Source organism: Cygnus olor, chromosome 1 (genome assembly GCF_009769625.2).
Source record: "Cygnus olor isolate bCygOlo1 chromosome 1, bCygOlo1.pri.v2, whole genome shotgun sequence".
Taxonomy (NCBI): Eukaryota; Metazoa; Chordata; class Aves; order Anseriformes; family Anatidae; genus Cygnus; species Cygnus olor.
Window position 1 is genome coordinate 15,321,935 of NC_049169.1, and position 21,784 is coordinate 15,343,718.

General features: G+C 37.3%; 1 protein-coding gene across 1 annotated transcript in view; it reads right to left on the reverse strand.

The window, feature by feature from the left end:
- The window catches only part of COG5 (component of oligomeric golgi complex 5), a 185,740-nt gene that overhangs the window by 160,797 nt on the left and 3,159 nt on the right, over window positions 1–21,784 (reverse strand). The window contains exons 4-6 of the mRNA XM_040544709.1: window positions 19,870–19,924; window positions 19,701–19,770; window positions 14,241–14,361 (exon numbers count right to left, since the gene is read on the reverse strand). Coding sequence (XP_040400643.1) covers window positions 14,241–14,361; window positions 19,701–19,770; window positions 19,870–19,924 — 246 coding nt within the window. The remainder of the gene's footprint in view (window positions 1–14,240; window positions 14,362–19,700; window positions 19,771–19,869; window positions 19,925–21,784) is intronic.

The window sequence follows — 21,784 nt, forward strand, 5'->3', positions numbered from 1 at the left end:
TACTTCTGAATTTGCCAGGCTTCATTTTCCAGTCCTTAGCTCTTGTCATTTCTTTCTCTGCTAATCAACAAACCCTTCTGTGACCCTTTATTTTCTCCCCATGAATGCACCTCTACAGTCTTAATCTTCAAGAAAGAGAGGCCATTTAATCTCCTACTGTGACATGTATAATTGCATTTATTCACAGGTCTCCACAAAACTATGGTTTCTTTCTGCATAGCAAAATTCCCCATACCAATTGCTGAAGTACACATTTGCCTGCTACAGCTGCGTGAATGCTAGGACAGAAACAACATCAGAAAAGCAACCTCAGCATAGATGCAGTCCTATTCCAGTATTTTACCTAAGTTTAGTACAGTATTTTCATATTTTTAAAAACAGGGTTTGCTTTTGTTTTAATAGAAGTGTGTATACGAGTTGAATATATAAAATGCCCTGCCCACCCACGTCCGCTTTTCCTCCAGTAATCTGCCATAATCTGAGGTACATACCCAATGAACACTATCACTACCTTACCTCTGTTCCTCTTTTCCAGCTCTCCTAATAACAAATTTATCTGCCAAGAATGTACAGCAACTGCGAAGTGAGGAAAAGTTGGCTTATTTAAATACTTACTTAGGAGAACAATAACTTAAGAGATTTAAATCATCTAAATTACAGATATTACACATAAAATGAATATATAATGCACCTCCACAATTTCTTTAATCAACTAAGCAATCAAAATCCACCAATTTGTCTGACCATACATATTTTCCATTAAAAAAATATTTGACTATCATTCATTCAACTTCATACCCTTGAAATCTTCTTTCAAATGAATTCAACTCCTCTACTATTTTTTTTTTAACAGCTTTGTGTCTGACTGACTGATTTTAACAGAAATCCCCATTTCCCTTTCTGAATGCTGGACTTTGCCCTTCCCCACTCAGTAAGAAGTTATAAACAAATGGCTCCAGGAAAGTAGTACATTTGTCTAACATCCTCCTTACTTATTGCTGGAATACGAGGTGTCCTTAATTTATAGATGAACAAATTACCCTGCCTCTCTCCAAAAGTAAAGCTAGAGAATTTATTGAAAAATAATATTCTAATATTCCGCCTCTAATATTCTAATATTCTGCCTCCTCCTATTCTAAATCATTATGAACATTCTGGATACCTCTATATTGGTAAGATTATTCTATGATAGGTATCTTTCTGGTTCCTGCCAGCCATGGATTTTTCTGCAATATTTTAAATTTATACCTGTACATGTCATGCGTATCAGTTATGTTTACACATTCCTTTCCAATTACAACTGTTGTCCTTGCTTTGTCACTACATTAGAAGAGGCCTGTAGCCAGCACTACCCTCTTTTTTGACTGTCAAAAAAAAAACAGTATTTCACAGTCTAGTAAGTCTTGTCAATAAGCTTTCAACTTTCAAGTTTGTCTAAATACATTTGTCAAAAATATTGACCAGATCAACTGCATTAGAAAATTAACTCTTTTCAGAATTGAAACATTAAACACTGGATCTATTCTCAGTTTGTCCTATGTGGTATGACTACTAATCTTCTGGCAACAACTGTCTCCCAAATCCAGTAAATTTATTTATAATAAGAGAATGCAGAATAACATTTTCCTTGTTGATTATAATAATTCCTGTTTAGAAATTAGCAATGCTTTATTACAGGCCATAGGAAGCACGTAGTCTGGGCTCCCAACACCATCATCTCTTCTTCCACACATCTCAGAAACATACCTAGAAAACAATGATTCAATTTTTCTGGTTTAATTCAGTGGATTGTGAAACTAACATCTTTTGGATTTTGTTACCTGGTTCTCTAATCTGTATGCATTTGCAGATGTAACATCTTATTACGCTATCCTCAATTAAATTCTCCAGACAGGATTTTTGGCTAATAGCTACCACCATTATTTAATCTTTCCAGACAAACCAAATGCACATTTCTTTTCCTTGGTCATACCAAGTTACTTGTCCTTTTCATCCCTGTCCATCCTCTCTAACACTATTTCTGAATCCAACTGTTCAAAGGGAACAACCTCAGACATGATGTAATTTCTGAATCAACCATGTTCTTCGGTACAACCACTAGGTTACACAGTAATAAACTCTTCAGTCCCAGAAGAAAGAAAAAGATAAATATTATGAACTGCTTCTCAGTGTTATTTCCTTGACCACTAAGCAACAGATTTCACCATTTGCCATACATAAACAAAAGGAAGTGCACATCCTCTCTGCTATCCTCAGCCAAACTCCCCTAGAAAAAAAATATGTACGTGAATCTTCCCCATGCCATCCCAAGGGGAAGTGAATATCTATCGAATTTGAACCGCTGAGTTTGATCAACTTAGAGATGATTCCTCTGGCTCTGGGAGAACTAGCCTGCAGCACGCTCCAAAATTTACAAGATGCAAAAAGATAATCTTTCAGAGACTCACAGCTATCCTCTGTATGCCTTCCCTTCTCTAAGCCAAAAATCATTCTTTTAAACTCTTTTGTCATAATTATAATAATTCCTGTCCAAAAAGAATATCCTCTTTGGCAGGCCATTAAATCCCCCCCTCCTTCCTAAGTTCTTATCCACTATCACTTCTTTCCTGCTGGGATCCTTTGAATTGTTGGAAGCAAATAAATCACAACCTCCCAGGCCCCAGATTTTACTTTGTACCTGCTGAAGCCTAAGGCGGGTACAAATATATAGCCTTACAACCAAAACTTCTGTATATTAGATCATGAAAATAGTAATCACAATTTGTATTAAAAATGAAATAGCAGCAAACGGATTTCAGACTAACTGATGACAAAAAGTTGAAAGAGCAGAGTTTTCCAGAAATGTAAAGAACAGTAGGTGTGGACATCTGTAAATGCAAGTAAGCAAGAGAAGAAATAAACAGTCTTTGATAGGCCTGGAATCAGGATAAAAGCTAAGAAATACTCCATGTGCTACAGCAAAGGCAACTTGAACCCACTGTAATTAACTTCTGACATAGTCATTCTAATGAGACATCAATAACATGCCTCTCAGGACCATATTAACACCTCAAGGTAGAGAGCAGAGTACTGAATCCATCCTAAAATATCTGATAGATAGGCCCTCTGACAAGGCCTATATAATTGAAACTAAACTTACCAAATGCCTAATAATACAGCAAAATCAAATTCTTCAAACAGTTACAGTTGGAAGACTAACATCATTAAAAACTGAAGTCAGATTAATGCTAATAGGGAAAAATAGTTTTGTAAGTCACTCATTATGGCAAACTTGAAGGATGTTTATGGTCATTTAAAGGAAACTAGACACCAAGTATACCCACCGTTACAATTATACTTGGTTTCATTTTCTAGAACTGTATGCAGAAAGGAAAGTGAAATTTCAAGAGAAACTAAGAACAGTTATGGCTTTAGAAAAAAAAAGTGACACAGCAATGAAACAACAATCAAACTACCTTAACAGAAACCAAACTTTTAAAAATTTGCAGAAGTCTAAATTCAAGCCCTATTTAAGGCTTATGATGAAAAATAGAAATCCAATGGGATTTTTTTTCTTGCATCAATTCAGACTCAGCTTTTTCTCTCATATGCCTATAATTACTTAGCGGCTTCTCTTGAAAAAGGTTACAAAAAGAACACATGCCAGAGATTAGGTAAAACACAGCAACTATTTACATAAAATGATTTGTCTAAAAAGATTTCCAAGCTAGGAATCTTAACCACAGAAAAACACAATTTGATGGTAAAAACTGCGTATTTTGTCTGTCTTGTTTAAAGAGGATGAAGAAGTCTTATGCTATTAGGCTCCTATTAATGAAAAATTATACTGTTTTCCACATCATTTTGTTAAATGCATAGTAATTCAGTATCTTAAAGCAAATAGATCAAATTAATGAACTTGATGCATACTATCAAGATTTTTCTTCCTTCATTTCAAAAGCCAACAAGAAGAAAACAAATATCCACAGAAGCTCCTTGCCTCTGCATAAAAGGTAAAGACAACATAAAATAAGATGGCATAGAACAAGATTGTTATGTACACAATTGAAACAGAGAAAGAAATAAGCGGGTGGTATATCAACTATAGAAGGGCACAAGGACCGGCTTCTACACTCATTACACAATATTTGGTTGTACAACATAATTCATGAAACAACATGATTCCGCAGAAGCTTGAGTAGCTCTTTCTTTAGTTTACAATAAATCAAATGGTGACTTTGGCAAACATGAAGCCAGGAACACCACTAAGAAAATAACAAGATCTTCTTAGTAAACAAAAGGATGTTTTGTTAACAATAACTATCCATAGCTATATATGGCACTCCTTTCAATGAAAAGACAGATCAATTAATAAAATCATAATCTTTCTAAAGATAGTAAATTGAAGCATTACAAATATGCCTTTTTCTTTATCAATGTATAAAAAAGCCTCTTCAACCACCTCTGTTGTATGACTGTAAATTGAATGTTTCTATCAACGTTATCACATTAAAAAGAAAGAATAATTATTTTGCAATATATTGGACAACGCCAGCATGACAGTATCCATGAGAAACACAGTATCTGGTGCGCATGTGTGTGCATACATATATATACAGTCACAGAGTAATTATATACTATATACTAAATATATAGTATACACTATATATGCTCTTAGACTATATATTTAGTATATAATTAGTCTGTGATTAAATGCACTATTAACAATATACAGTTAATCAACAATGTAACTGGAGCAACAGGCTATCATTTTCACTTTTTTACCGGAGATGCTATGGAAAAGCTGTTCAGACAGCATACTCTCTATATATTCCCATGTGTGATACTGGCTCTTTATACTCCTATTTATGATGAACATCTCTTTTTTTTTTTTTTTTTAAATCCTTCATAAAGCTTGATTTTTATATAAAGGTTTGTTTTGTTGTTTGTTTTTTTCCAAAAACAAATGCTCAGTTTCCAAAAAGTTCAAGACTACTACAAATATTAAGGTTTTTGTATTATTTTTGTGTCTGCTTGACCTTCCCAACAGATAGCTTTTTTAGCCTGGAATACTACAAATAAGACTTTATACAGACGCTTCTTGCAAAATCCTCCATCTTATGATAAGAAAGCCTCAGGCAAAAAACACCCTCAGGGACAAAACAACAAAAAAGGGGACAACATGAAATTGAAGGACATGGAAATCACATTAAATTACAGAAAGGAATAGTATACTCGAGCCCAAGCAATTTCAGCATAGGTCTGGCAGTGTTACTACTAACATCACCAGGGATGGGAAAAAAAAATATTTTAGCAAGATTTTTGCACTTACAGTGGATGCAGATGTACCATCTAAAGCAGTGGCATTCAAAAATAATGCAGATGGCTCCAAGCCAGTAATAAAGTTCAGTCACTCTCAGCAGGACTAATTACCCCAGGCTAAGCATCATGCTAGCATGGCTGTGTAATTTCTATTAATCAAATCAGTTCAGCTACCCCTACAGAACAGTGCATTACGCTACAGACATGCTATACTGTATAGAGGACACCAGGTCTTGCACAAGGCAGTAAGTTTTAACGCATCTAAATCCTTGAGCAAAAGTGCCATGAAAGCAACTTTTCCCTCCAGATCGATGTGTTAATTCTTATGAGAAACTGTGCACAGCGATATTAATATCAACAAATGTCTGCCCTATGGACTAGCAGGGAAAGGGCTCACTGATGTAATGGTAACCAATCCTTCCTCACTTTAATTTGAACTTTGTTCAATCCAAGAACTCGCTCTGCAACCATGCACTCTAAATTTTTGCTTGGAATAGGTACAAATTAAGTTCATCTCTGAATATGTAAGGGAAGAAGAAGGCAGTGAAAGATAGCTACTGTGGTATCTATGGCAGGTGTTCAGCCAGCTTACCACTGCAAGGTTAGTAATACTTGAGTACAGACACATAACATATTTAATGTTACCTCAAAAAATGCAGCAGTCAAAATGAAATCATTTTTGTACAATATTTATTTAACCTGAAGGACAAGTATCCCAATCAGCCAACCTACAATCACTTCAGAGTAAGTCTCCTGCATGTTCTGGTCAGATTATTTACACTGTTTTAATATTAGAATAATAGAAACACAAGGAACACAAGGTTGGAAAGGACCTACAAGATCATCTAGTCCAACCGTCCTCCTATCACCAATACTACCCACTAAGCTATTAAATCATATCTCGTAGCACCTCGTCCAGGCGCCTCTTGAACACCGTGAGGGACGGTGACTCCACCACCCCCCCGGGCAGGCCGTTCCAGCGCCTGACCACTCTTTGAGAGAAAATTTTTTTCCAGATATCTAATCTAAATCTCCCCAGGTGCAACTTGTGGCCATTTTCTCGAGTCCTATCATTAGTTATCTGGGAGAAGAGGCTTACCCTCTCCTCATCACAACCTCCTTTTGGGAAGTTGCAGAGTACAATGAGGTCTCCCCTGAGCCTCCTCTGCTCCAGACTAAACAATCCCAGTTCCCTCAGCCGCTCCTCATAAGGCTTGTGCTCCAGACCTCTCACCAGTTTTGTTGCCCTTCTCTGGACATGTTCCAGGGCCTTGATGCCCTTCTTGTACTGAGGGGCCCAAAACTGAACATAGCACTCGAGGTGCGGCCTCACCAGAGCAGAGTACAGGTGGATGATCACCTCCCTGCTCCTGCTGGCTACACTATTTCTAATACAGGCCAGGACGCCATTGGCCTTCCTGCCCACCTGGGCACACTGCCGGCTCACGTTCAGCCGAGCATCGATCAACACTCCCAGGGCCTTTTCCTCTTCACAATCTTCTAGCCGCTCTGCCCCAAGCCTATAGCGTTGCATGGGGTTATTGTGGCCAAAGTGCAGGACCCAGCACTTGGCCTTATTAAACCTCATCCCATTCACCTGAGCCCAGCAGTCCAGCCTATCCAGATCCCTCTGAAGGACCACCCTACCCTCAGGCAGATCGACACTACCTCCCAACTTGGTGTCATATTAAATTAATAAAACACACTGTGGAAACAATATGCACAGTTAATTACAACTTGGAACATATATGGATAATTGGTATAAAACAAGTATGAACCCTTACTGTTAAAATGAGTTATTTACGTTTTCAATTAATTAGAGCTGTTGTTTCCTGAATACTGACTAGTGCTACTTAGTATTTTGATAAACACTAAATACTATTCATCATCATTCTCAACTATTAAAAACCTAAACAGGTAAATTAACATATTTCTTAAAACCAATTGGATCTCTGAGAGATGGATATCTTGCCTTCTGTCTTGGCAAAGGAAAAAAGGTACAGATACAGCATTTACATCCACACAGTCAGTACCACCTTCCCTCTTGTGCTCACTGCACTCTCCAGAGAGTTTTGACATAACAGCTTTTGAGGGTCACTTTTGCAGCACTCCAGTAACATAACGAGCTGTGTGAAGTTCACTTGACTGTCAGTTACACAGTGAGTAACCAGAACAGAAGTAATTGTGCCAGGGGGGTGAGCTGAAGGTCTTTGAGGAGATTTATCTACTGTTTCATCTGAAGGACCGGTAAGAAAAAGCTGAACTAAAGTGGCGGCATGAATTTTTCAATTGCACTGTCCTAAGATTCTAGGAGGTAACTGGACAGTGTCTAACAAACCACCTCATGGGAAGCAAATTGAACATCAAGCAGTTCAATTAATCAAAACTTCACTATAATACAATTTCTATTAACAGAGGAGGGGAGGAGAGGGGAGGGTAAAGGAGGGGTAGCACCTCCAAGATGGTAGCAGGTGGTCAGCTTACTCCTGCTGCTTCAAAGCAAAAGCACCTCTATCTAAAGTATTGCTGACACGTCTGTCTAAACTGCTTTTAAAAAACCTCCAAATACCGCTTCTGCCCATAATGATAATTTCAGGGCAGCAATGAAAAGATCTCCCAACATTTCAGATAAAAATGTTCTGTTTCATTTTAGGCCCATTACTTACTGTTTTGATCACAGGGGATGTGGAGAGCTATTTACTCCCTTTCCATCCAGAAAACTTTGGTTTATCTGAAGAATGTTACTGTGCCTCTCAAACCCCTCTTCTCCAAACCAAAGAGCCACACACTTTCAGTTCCTCCACCTGCTGCCCATCCCCAAGACCTTCAGCCATCGCTACTGCTGTACTTAGGATTTTCTCCAATTAACCTACGCCTTCCTTGAATGAGGTGCCTTAAAAGAGGCTTGATACTCCAACTGAAGCACGAACAAAAGAAGGTTTCAAGTGCCTTGCACAAAACACCTTCCCTTATAAAGATCAGTATGATTTTCGTTGCCAGCAATGTCACGTTGTTACAAAACAAATGAACAACTGGCTTGCGCTCAATTTGTGAAGAACTATCAAGCCTTCATCTAAGCACAGGTCTCCCTGCAGAACTACTACCTACACAGTCATTTCTCGTATTTCTGCTGTTAATTACAAGTATTTATTGCTAGGACTTCGCACTTGTCTGGAAGAGAAATGAAAGCAATTCAACTAAGACATATCTCCAATTTGCTAAGAATATTCTTCATTCTAATCCTGTTTCCCAGCATACTTTCCATTCTTCTCTGCTTGATTAGTACTTGTAAATTTAATAAGGATATACCATATTACATCACTCAACTCATTAATGAAAACACTAGAACACATTTCAACAAAACCCCACTTGATGTATGTTCACTTGTGCAACAGTGAACAACTGATGATGACTTTTCGGGCACAGTTTTCTCAAAACTTTGCTTCTACTGTACAACATTTTCATCTGCATTATATTGCTGAGCTTGCTAATATGACACAGTGCCGAGAGCCCCATTTAAATCAAACTACTGGGCAGTCATTGATTTCTCTAGTCTGAAGATGTGCTATGCTGCCAAGGAAGAAAATGAAGTCATTTAAACAAGATTCACGTGGTTTACTATTTAACAGCATTTTTATATTCTAGATTCCTACAGTTTATTTGTTCTAGAGTTCCTTTGCTTAAAGAACTCAAGTTAGAGTTGTCTACGTAAAATAGGAGCCAGTGAGTCGTATTTTCAAAAAGGCAAACATTCCAGTCTTCTGGACTCTCATCTCTCTCTCTCCTGGTAATTATCCAAGATAACCACTAAGAATAATGAGATTACTCTGAAAAGCAGTTGGGATACATTAGGATGAACATACATATTATTTCTATTTAAAATATCTACATACACACATATATATGTGCACAAAGGAATATGTATGTGCACACTCTCCTTTCTATGGAATAGGTCCGTGTTTTAACAGCTACACAGAAGAAAAAAGTAGACTTACGTTTAAAATGTTTGGAAAGATTTTACTCTGTTTAATGACATAGGCATTTTCAAAAGTAGGGAAAATAGTGACTGTGTGCCATTATACAACAAAGTTCTACAAGAACAAAATCTAAAAAGAAACTTAATTTTCACAGAGAAATTTCATTTTTCCCTCAACCAAGCATTACTTTGTGTTGCTGTATGATACAAACTGGGTGTCAAGAGCCGTAAGACTATAGATAGCTTCACAATCTACAGTGGTGCTCCCTTTCAGTGGAAACTCCAGGTTACTGCATGTAGCAGGAATACTAGAAAACCACACAAACATAGAAACTTCCATACTTGATAAGACAAGGTTCTACCAACGCAACACCCGTCAAGGCACCAGAAGAGGTCATTTTCCTCCTCCCATTTCCTTTAATTTTGATTCTAACAAACTTACCAGCTGTACCCAGGCTTTTTCTTGTTTAAATGATACCATGACACATCTTGTTTACCTTGGAAAGGTACTTTTTTCTATTCATCGTAGGAGAATGTTTCAGGCCCAAGATCACAATCACGTTTCTGTGGATGTCACTAGTTCCAGGATGCACTTCAAAAGACAGAGTTACCACTACCTACCTTATGCCAGCTACAAAAAAAAAAGCTTTCCAGACATAGCCAAATGACTTCCTTCAAACTATTTCACCCAAAAACATGTATATCATAATTTCAGTTTTCTCTATCCAGCCTACACTTCTTTACAAAAGTGAGCTCTATTTCTTTTTATTTCCCTCAAGTCTTCTGTTGTTATTAAGACTAAATAACTGCCTTGTGCAAGCTTCGCTAGCCTCTTAGAAAGATCATGATACTTATCTAGGACTTTCTCCATTTTAGCTAGACCTTCATATCTGTCAATATTTTGCCTTCTTTGTACAATTATGTACCTTTAAATCGAGGTCACAGTCCTACGTTCCCCCATCTTCTCCTCTCCTAAAATACTTGGAAGACAGTATTTCCCAGAGCAACTTCTATATTGAAGACATCCAATTAAATATTTCAATATCCCTTCCCCTCCATTTTATGGCTGCACAGCTTAGTCACAGACTAACTCTGAGTTTACCAAAGAGCAAAATTATGGTCGCTGCGAAAGCATGTCTCCAAGTTTTACATGCTCACAAGGTCATTCAAGCAAATAAATTCACTTGCTGTAAAATAAATTATAATGCAGCCATACACAGAGACTAGGGTTTATTATAATTAGAACTCTAAGCATTTGTATGAATAACGATGACATCAAGTTATACTTATTGAACAAACAAAAGATATAAATCCTTTATTGTCCATAGCCAGCTCTGTAAATGATAAATGGAATTAACAACTTGTCCAGCTATTCACAGTGCAACTACTAATTTTTCATCAACTGATCAGTTAGCGACAACCAGAGACAGTAATTTCTGCATATGCACGTAGAAGACAGCAGATTTTTCAAACCTATAGAATTTCTTCTGTAAAAGAGAACTGTCTATAGCATACCGTTTTCCTTTTCACATTCTATTGTTTAAGCTTGCTTAGGAACATTTCTTTTTCACTTTATAAAACATCTGTATAAAAGCATCACAAACAAGAGTAGTCAGGGCATGTAATCCACTGTATTACCCACTGTGTGACACCTGAATGTGTCACGTGCTTTACCTACCCATATGCTGCAACAGATTCTATAATATGAAGAAGAATAAACCAGAGAACCAGCTAATAGCTCATTTAATGAACTATCACAGCTCTGTAGCTCATCTAATGAACTATCACACCTCTGCTTCTACTTTGATAGGGGACCCAAAGAAGTGTGTTAGGAGGTGGATGAACTGCAGAAGAAGGCTTATATATAAATATATATATTTATACACACACACACACACACACTCCATTTAATCTCCAAAAATTACATACTGAATTCAGTTTTTCTTCTTACTGTGTCAAGTGGAAAGTTGATTTCAAACAATGCAAAAGTCTAACACAGAGGAATTTTAGGTCTACTTCAGCTTTAAGTAGAGATCTCAGTGAAAATATTACCAGATGTTTTCAGAGTCAAGTTCCTAGCATCACATACTGTTCTGCAGTTCTGCAGGCTACTAGCAACTTAACAAAGTACCCAGGAAGAAAAAACCCTTCTCAGTAAAAGCTAGTGTTTCTTACATGCATATACCTAAATGGACACACACAAAAGTTTCCTGCACACCATACATATACACAGAGTGTATCAGTATGTAAAAATAAATGTCCAGTATCCCAAGACCCCACTAAGAATAACCTGTAAGCACATTATATTAGACTATAGAAAATGCAGAGCTTTCATAGTAAAATCATGCTGCTGATGATTTCACAAAGCAGAAATTATATTGCACTAGAAGCACGACAGAAAGGTAACAAACAGTGGGAAGATTTTTTCCCTGAATAGCAGCCAAAAGGGATATTCGGAAACATCTGGCTGAAAGCACAGATTATTATTAATATTGGCTGTGATCCCCAGTTCAAAAGCAAGCCTTCATGATGCAGAGTTCCCTAACCAACACCAGGCTTTCACACTGCCCATCTCTACCACCTACTTACTACCATCAGATGTTGCAGTATTTCCTAAACCCTCCCAAAGATTTCACATCCCACCACCAAATAACCAGTGTCTGTTCTCCATGCTTCTCACCCTCCCAATGCCACAGGGCACTACATCACATTTCCCTACAACACGCCCTGAACAGCGCTGGCCCCAGCCACTGTGCATTTTCCTCCCCTGTGAGCAGTCACCCCACTCCTAGTAAACCATCACCAAACAGGACAGACCCTGCTCTGGCCTCTCTGCACTGTGGTGTTCCCATGCACCCAGGCGCTGGCCTTCATGGCCATCTGGGAGGCAGGAAAAATTCAGAACAGCCAAGGTAGGCAGCAGAGAATAACAAAGAGCAGAGAGCTAAAAGGTGAGGGAGGGATGCAGATAGAGAAGTAAGAGAGCATAAAGGAAGAGAGATCAGGAGAAGAGAAGAAGGGAGAAATAGACAAGGGATTTTACCTGGCTATAAACTGTTCAGAATTAAATTAAGGGCCACAAGCTTTGGCTTCTCCCATGTATTGTAGGATGAAAATCAAGAGTGCTTCCTAAGGGAACACATTTCCCTTTAACAATAATAATTACTCAGACTTTCACAAGCTTCAGGAAAAAAACAAGTATTTGAAAACAAGAAACTCAAAAAAACTGTGGCACTTTAACAAAAGAAAGTGGAAGTTCTCCTTTTAAATGGTAGAAGAAAGAGGAAGGAGAGTAATAAAAGGCATATTCTTTCTTTTAAAGAAATCCTAAAAACTACACAAGATAGCATAAACATCTCCTATATTACCATTAAATTGTACTAATTAATTGAATAGGAACTAGCATTCAGATTAATCCCACAATTAAGGCAGTAATTCAGGCAGTTAAAAGACAGCATTACTTATATATCCTCGTGATGAGAGGAGAGACCAAAAACAAGACGCAGTAGAAAAAAATATATACTAGCTTAGAACACTACAATTGATGCTCTAGTGCTTCAGCCAAACTGATAAACTAAATAAATATTTAAACTTTCCATTTGCAACATAGCATCTGCTAATTATAAGACTAAATCATTGTCTAATAATTTTTTGATTACACAGTATAAGAGGAGCAGTAGTGACAAATATGCACAATAAACCTCAGGATGATTCTGAATGTTTGATAGTTCAGCCCTCCCACAACCTATTTTTGGAAGCTGAAATTAGAATACCAAATTAAACCAAAGGAGAAACAACTGGCAAGATACCATATACAACAGTGATGACTGATCTCCAAGACTAATGGGATGTTCTTTGCTGCTTCCTGCAGCACCGTGTGGAAGTACCCAAGCTAGCTGAAGAACGAAAAACAGTCTAGCAATGTAACATGAGTGTCACGAGAAGTATTGTATCACTCGTTCTACAAGCCAGTAAAATCCAGGGTAAATTAGTCACTACTGCAGCAGAATGCTTCCAGTATCTGAATTAGCCTAGGTATCTGTGTATCACATCACATACGGTTTTCATAAAGGTCAAAGGGCCAATAAATTTCTTTTAAGACACAAGCTGTCATTCAAATTATGCTTTATTGTACTGCAATGTCTTCCTAAAGCTAAATATATAATCTGTCGCCTCTGAAGGTATTTTATACAAGCTGAAAGGGAAAAAGGACGCTGGTACGTAAGGAATAATGAGCGGCACCGGGAAGGCCTGGGTGCAATGATGGGGAAGGGGGGGATGTGCTGACCAAAGATGGCGCCAGATCAGAGCCTGCCCTGAACAGAAGCCACCCTGCCTTGGGAGGTAACAGGAGACATCCTGTCCTGGGAGATAACAGAAGCCATGCTGCCCTGCAACAAAGAACCACCATTCTGAAGGAACATAACGTGTATGTGTGAAGGACTGTTTGGACTATAGTGGACAACATGAAGATTGTATGGGTATAAGAACACGGAGAAAGTTTTGGGCAGGGCCCCTCCTTGGAGGCACCCAGCTCAAGCTGATATACAGGTACTACTAAATTCTCGCTGTTTTAATAAAAAGTTGACTGTGAGTGAATTCTGGACGCATGGGGAGACCCATTCTGCTAGGGGAAACAAGGATTTCCCGTAACAAAACAAACCAGACAGAAATTAGTTATCTGTAAGAATTGTTGCCCCCCAAAAAACTTAAGTTACCATAAAATTTTCATATATTAAATACCTTTATCTAGAGAAGTCATATGAAAAAATTGAAGATACTGAATGAAGGTACCAAATTCAGAACAGAGTTCTGTCCACACCATTTCTCAATTCAAGTCAGGAAACAGAGAGAACCACAGTAAAAAGTTTTAGGGAGTTCTTTGCTTGTTAAGTCAAACACTATCATAAGTCATATGAATACAATCTAAAAATGCCTCTAAAAGTAACTAAGAAGGACTCACCAAGTTCATTGAGACTCTGGGCAGCTTTTGTTATCTCCCTGCTTCCTCCTTGCAGTTGTCCTTGAAGTCTCTTACTGAGATGCAAGATACGTATTATCCTCCGCAGCAAGTCGCAGGCAGCCTGCAGAGAAATCCTAGCGTTAGAGGATATTATCAGCTCATTATGATCACATAATCTTGGGCCTCAAATATGGAAATATTTTAACCAAAAAGGAAATATGAATGTGAATAAAAACAAAGAACTTCAGAGTATTGAAAAGGATTTTTTTTTTCACAATTTAATGCAATGACAGATACTTTCAACAGCTGGAAATTATATTTACTGGGCTACTGAGATTATGCTGTTGTTACTAGCAAAAAAAAAAAAAAGGAAATTTAGGACCCTATGACAGAGATATATTCTATTTCTACCCAGGAATGATTTTTTTTTTATGTATTGCATCCCTGCTAAATAGTTTTCCCCTCTCTAAACATGGGTAAAATTAAGAAGTTGGCTTTGACAATTAAATATTGATCCAAAATAAGCAAAATAGCACCATTTACTACTGAGGACAATAAAACTTAAAGGCTTAAAAGTGTTGTTATAAATATTGACTCTTACGGTAAGAATGTATGTAAAGTTTCATTTTCATCAAACCTTTCCTAAGGCCAGTCATCTACATGCAGTCAACTCTTAGTTCATATTATTTCACAGGTTTACGAAAATACATGGCACTCTTCGCTTAAAATTAAGATGGATGCCTATGCAACTTTTCAGGAAAAATATTTCCATCATGTTTTCTTTAGCACCAATTCAAAGATATTGCTGACATCTGAGTCAAACATAACAGTTTCACCATTTTTCACTCAACCGATGTTTTCAAACAGGTTTTCTCATTCTACTCAGTAAATAACAGAGACAAAAAGAGTTACATCAAGTGCATGATGAATTTTTTAAGTCTTACAATGGAAGAGGGTTCTGATGACATAAGAGGAGTCCTAAAGATGCATGAAAGTTTTTAGAGACCAGTAAAGAGACAGACCATAGAACGAGCAGAGATAAATAATAGTTCATCTAGGACTGGACTGAGCCAGTCAGATTAGAAGGTACGTGCTACAGGAGAAGCAACATTCTGGAGTGGCTAGCATCAAAATTACAATTCAGAAATGTGATTTAGGAGAAGGTAGAAAAGTATATGGATTTCAGTACAGTCACTGGCATTACTTTGAAACTTGTCTCCAGCATCTGCAATCAGATTAACAAGAGAGGTAAGTAAGAAGTTTGGAATGAGTAAGACACAGTTGTTCAGAGTTGTTTTCCCTTGTACTGATGATAAAGCCTCCTGAAATGTTTATCTGATGGATACCAAAATGAAATTAAAATTACTTTAAAAAATATTTAGTAACTGACAGATTTTGAACCATTTTTTAGACTCAATGTCTTGAAAACTATGTTAAGCACGCATATTTTCATCTATAAAAATAAGTCGCTTCAACCAATATTCAGCGGACTGCACAACTTGCCAATCCCTACTGCATGCCAGCATAAAACAATGGAAATACATATATTAACATTTTATTCAACATCTAGGCACAACAAAAGAAGGAAAAATTACAAAAGCCCCACAGAGACAAATCACCAAAAGCACACTTACTCTTATTGCTTTCGGCTCTGTATCACATAGCATTAAGTGCAAGTTTCCTAGGCGTTCTGAGATGACTTAACCACATGATTTCTATTATCATTAGTGAGAACCAAGTGGGGCTTATCCTGCTTTGAGAGATTAACATATCGGTTTTTATTAATCCATTTCTTTAATTAGAAAAATCTTGATCCACATATCACTTTCATATCTGTGAACTAAATTTCTGCAAGACGGATCAAAAATAGCTTTTGATATCGTGCACTGTGCTTCATCAAATAAGAGGGCATAGTATTACTACTTCGCTTTCAGATTTAATTATTTCCTAATCCAATTGTGTACCTCTGACTAACATTTTTCCCTAGGAATTCAACTTCAGTTATCTTCTGACCATCTTGTACTTTACACGCCAAAGAATATTTCTCTTTCATTTGATTGTTGTTCGTTATCTCCCATACCAAGAAACAACCTTTTGAAAGGACTATTGAGCTGAATAAGAGATAGGAAAAGCTATGTTTAGATACAACTTCTAACCCTGCGAATTAGGAGGGAGAGAAAATTCCAAAGACACTGAAGATGCGCCCTTAACTTTACAGCCGTCGCTACTGCATTGTGCCCTTGACAAACATTATGTTTCAAATAAGTATTTCCACTTACATGACTTGTGAAACTTAATAAAACTCTCAGTCACTATAAAAGAATGCAATATATGAGGACTGTGTAATGGAAATAAAAAAACGCATCTAGTAGCAGAGTTATTCAGGGATGCTAGATTATCAAGCTTGACCACTGGCACAACAGAAGTCTGAATTAATTCAAGAAACAGTCACTTCTGGAGTCAAAATAGTATGCTTTTCTAAAGGAGATGCTTCCATCCAAGAAGGAATAAATTCCATTGTTCAAGCAGGAAGTAATTTGGAACAAAGCCAGTGGCCTGAGTTAGGCCCAGTGTTTTTAATAAAATTATAAATCAAACACAATTTTTCTGGAGATTGCATGTTAGTTATCTGCTGAATTTTAAACCAACATATCAACATTATTGCTACAATTCAAACAAACAAACAGCCTCTTACTTTTAATCTTAACTTAGTTTTATGAAATTATTGAAGGAAGACTTAATTACAAAGACAAGACCACTTGAAATTCTGCCAGCACGTAGCTCATATATGCAATTGCATACAGCTGCCAGAGCACAATGCAAGTGAATTGCATATGTATTTGTAATGTATATATATGCTTGTATATACAACACAATATATATGAGATACCTATATGCTTGTATATGTAACACAAGCCTGAAGAAAGATGGGACAGTCCACTATCTTAAGACTGCATTGACTATTCAGGTTCTGTAGTACCAGGAACAACTCTGCTACTGGAAAACACTTTAAAGAGAGAATAATTTTAAGCTATAGACATATGTTTTTTAAATAAAAAAGCTTTCAAAATTTTTGATATTATAGGGTTTTTTAAACTCTAATATATCCAAAATTAAGAAAATATGTAGAAATAGTTAGAACTCCACAGAAAATAACTCTCTGAAGGACAAACTCTCTGTCTACATATTTCAGCTGTTAACTAATCCCATTTAGCTTGTGATATGCCATGGAAAGACTATGAATGTGCTCAGAAGAGGATAGTATGATTTAAAGTAGGAAGTAAGCTTTGTGAGTCTACTACTCCCCTGGGATGCCATGAAGCTGTAAGAGCAGAGCAAGAAATAATACAAGCATACAGTAGAGATTTAGAATTCAGGACTGGATTTGAAGTTTGACAATGAATTTGCAGTGAGAATGTTTATGAAAAAGCCAGACTATATTAAAAACAATTAAGGATAGCAAAATCTAGCTTTATGCAAGCCAAATACTCCTTCAGTTTGTGAGCAGTCCCATAGCAATCAAAGGAGAAGCACTGAAGTAACACAACCACGAATACAGGAGGCCCTTAAACACCACACAGTTCAGCAAAGCAGCAAAGGATAACTGCCAACCCTACAGATTTTGACAGAAAGCATCCTCTTTTATCAGTCACCTACTTTTTTTTTTTTTTTTTTTTTTTTACTTATTTTACTAACTGTATAACAAATGATAAAATTAGCACGTTTGAAAGTGTCTGTGCCACAAGTGTCTCATTCATAAGCTGTGCCACAGCCAGGAAGTGAGTTGTTTGCTGTGCTGCTGCCCTTCCTTCCTAAACAAATAAGGCAACCAGGTAAAAGGACACAACAGCAACATAATGCACTCTTTACGTATCCGACAACACAAGGGGACAGCAGCTCTCATGCCAAGGACTCTCACCGGTAGACAAGCTGGAGTCATCCTTTCTTTGTGCACTGAGATAAGTAGGCAGCTATGGACACAAGGATGGAGCCTAGCAGGCTGCCTTCACCCTGCGCCTTTTTTTTTTTTTTTTTGGTCTGGCATTTAGAACAAGAGGACTCACAGCCCAGAAAAGTCAGATACTACAAATGCCCTGGCACAGGCTGAGTAATGCTGACCCCAGCCCCTCGGTGCATGAGGCTTTCACACCACAGAAAAATCCATGTAACCTCTGTAAGGCCATACCCCTGCTATAGCAAAGAAGGAAGCAAAGCAAACCCAACAAATATTGCCTACGTTCAGGGCCTTCCACAGTTTGACTTTGTGTAAAGTCAAGGAAGAAACTATCTTGATCTTTAGCCTCAAATTCCTGCAACGCTTTTCACAGCTGCAACATACACCAGAGAACAAAAAAGAAAACCTGCACCTAACCTGGCACACGGAAGTCATGGACACTTTGCCCATTGGCAAAAACAGTGACAGCTGGAGTTGGGAAGAACAGGAGAAGCAGCTGAACAAACTGGCTGAACAGACTGGTAAGAGCTTCCTGCTGAACTTCACTGCTACTGAAAATGATGTAGAACGTATCAGAACTTCATCCAAGAGACTACTGCACTTGCTCCACCAGCCCCCAGACTAGAAACTGCGTGCAACTGTTTGCAGTCTCACCTCCTCTAGTGTACAGCAGCAGTCAATGGCAATCTACTTGAGCATATATCCACCGCTCACATTTCTGCTACTAAAAGATAAATTCCTACCTCTGCAAACTCAAGGTAAATTTGTGAAGAGAAACAGTTCAAACAGTAACTCATTTAACATTTACAGATTTGGGGTTGTGTTTCTTTTCAAACCATAAACTGAATAATGCAGTTATATTGACTCCTGAAGACCTATGGAATAGTTTTCAACTATAATAAAATTAGAAATAGAAGTGTTTGACACTTACCTCACCATCACTGTGAAAAGCCCTCTCACACTGCTCTCCTTTAACACAGAACTACACTCTCTGTAGACTCCACTTACATTTAAAAGATAGGAACAGCTACGTACCTGGCCTTATGAAACACTGGAACCCCAACTGGCTCTGTAAATTGCACCTTGGCCATCTTGAAAGAACTATTTCCCAAACTCTTTACTAAACTACAGTTAAGCCTGCACTAATGTAAATGAGAAAAGTATCTCCAACACACTGATATCATAACAGTATCAAATATACCCAGGCAGTAATGAAAATTTAATTAACCTGTGCTCTGATAGCCTTTCATTCTTACCCACCATCTCTCCAGAAACTAACACAGCTAATGCAAAGGTCAGTTTCCTGCTTTGTAATGTGAAGTAGTTCTCAGTAGTTCATGAGGAGACACGCAAATACTGACTTTTACTCAGAAATACTGAGAGCAAACTGCAGTTTACTGCTGGAAATCCCACCCATATCTGACGATTCACATGGGAGGACTAGAGGACTGTGAAACAAAGCATATTAAAAAGACTTTTTAAAATGTATTTTTAATACAACTTACCTGAAGCTTTGCTAGCTGAGCAGTGCGAGATACTATTTTGTTGTAGGGATCAATGATTTTGGCTCTAATTCTAAAAATAAGAAGAGAAGTTTATTTGTGGAAGTATTAATAAGTACGTGATAGAACAATTAAGAATTTAGGCTTTCTAACCACATCATCAATGGCATACCTATCAACAGTACTTTGTAGGGCACCAATTCTAGTCTGCATCATTTGGAGGACACCTGCAAAATAAAGCAGATGTTTTACACATAACCCATCAATTATAGAAAGAACTAATCCTCAAATTACATCTCCTGCAGACTACTTCTACATTAAAAAAAAAAAAAAGCTGTTTCACACTTTACAATAAAACATTCAAAGAGATTTAAATGAATGAGACACATGATATTTGGAAATAAACTGAGCAGGTAATCAGTGAATTACTGAATGTTATGGAAAAATTTACTGGTACAGAACAAAAACCTACAGAAGATATATTGCTCTGAAATTCATCATATGTTAAGTTTCAAATAATATTTAGAAGATGTTGCTTTCTAAGAGAATGATGATCAAGATGCTGTTCAAAGGCATATAACCTGATATAAACAGCTGAACATGATATAAAAAAAATGCCACAACTTGTTTAACAAAGGAACTAGACAGTTCAGAGAAACCAACAGACAGGGAAAACTGAAAAGATAAGCAATTCTATTTCAAGATTTTCTTCCTGTGCATAAGCATCTTTAGCAAAAAGTAAGGTATCGACGTCATTGTGAGATCATCTAATTTAGACTACAAACAGAGCAAACTATCTTAATCGTGTTTGTTCCAGATGAATTTGGAAAAGCAACGCTAAGAAAACCCACAAGCACGGTTTTCTTTTCTTCCTAAATTGCAAACGAAGCAGTCAAGGGTAGCAGTCATTTTTGCAATGTGGAATCAGCCTGCTGAGAATTTAATTAAGTTACGCAAACCCAGACCTATGAAATTATTTTGGTTTCAGTTATTGCTAGCACTCTCAAACATTCTACGTTTTTGTAAAGCCCTGTTTACAAGCTCGTCTTCATCAAATCGGACAGAACTACAATAAGATACAGAAAGACAAAAGATAAACAGAATAACTGCTAATAGTGTTTTATTCAGCTTGTTCTGTACTGGGACCATATTTTGTTTGTATTGTATAAATATGCCTACTTCCATATTCTCTGTATTTCAAAACTATTAACTTGGCTTATTGTAAGCTTTGGGGGCCTTCTGACATCTATAGATGGAAGGACAGGCATGCAATTCTCACACAGCAAAAGATGAAGATATAATAGGATGAATTCTCCACTCTACATTGGAACAAGGGAGGGCCAGTAAAGTGACATTGCTACATGTCTGGCGTATGCTTTTTAGCCAATCCTGCCAGAAGGCATTATTAGGATGGGTAAAAAGGTAATCTACCCTCTGCATCTGTTGTATAAGATATAGGATGATACTGTCTAGCTTATCTTCAGCTAACGCGGGATTCAAGATACCCGTTGAGCTACCCGTAGAAACAGAACCAGAAAATAGTATTTATTAGTGTACAAATTAACAAAGTGAAAAAGTCCCCAGCAATTTACTTGACAAGTTGGGCAGAGTAAAGGTTTTTCAATACTTAAAATACCATCTTAGCTTGCACAAAACTGTCGTTTCTACTAATGTTTCAAATGTCTATAAATCTCAGGATTAGAACCCTCCCGTATTTCTCCTTCCCTCACACATAGTAGAGGCCTTTTAAGGAGAATAGCCCTACATTAATGGAAAAAAATCAAGAATTTTTAGGCAGATTAGATTTTATTTTTACTTTTGGTTATCAGCTGTAAAAAATGTGTTACCACACCCGACATAGAGAATTGTTTTATAACTGAACAGCTCTTTCTGAAACACTTCACTCTTTCCTCAGAGCAATTTTAGGTAGGAATGCTTCAAAAACAAACACGATTTCTGAACACTCAGGTCCACTGAGCACAAATTGCTGAAGATTGTGACTAGAAGATATTGATCCGTTAGACAGATGTAGATGTCGACTACAGGTTCTTATCACCTTATTTGGAGGATGAACACAGATTCCAGAC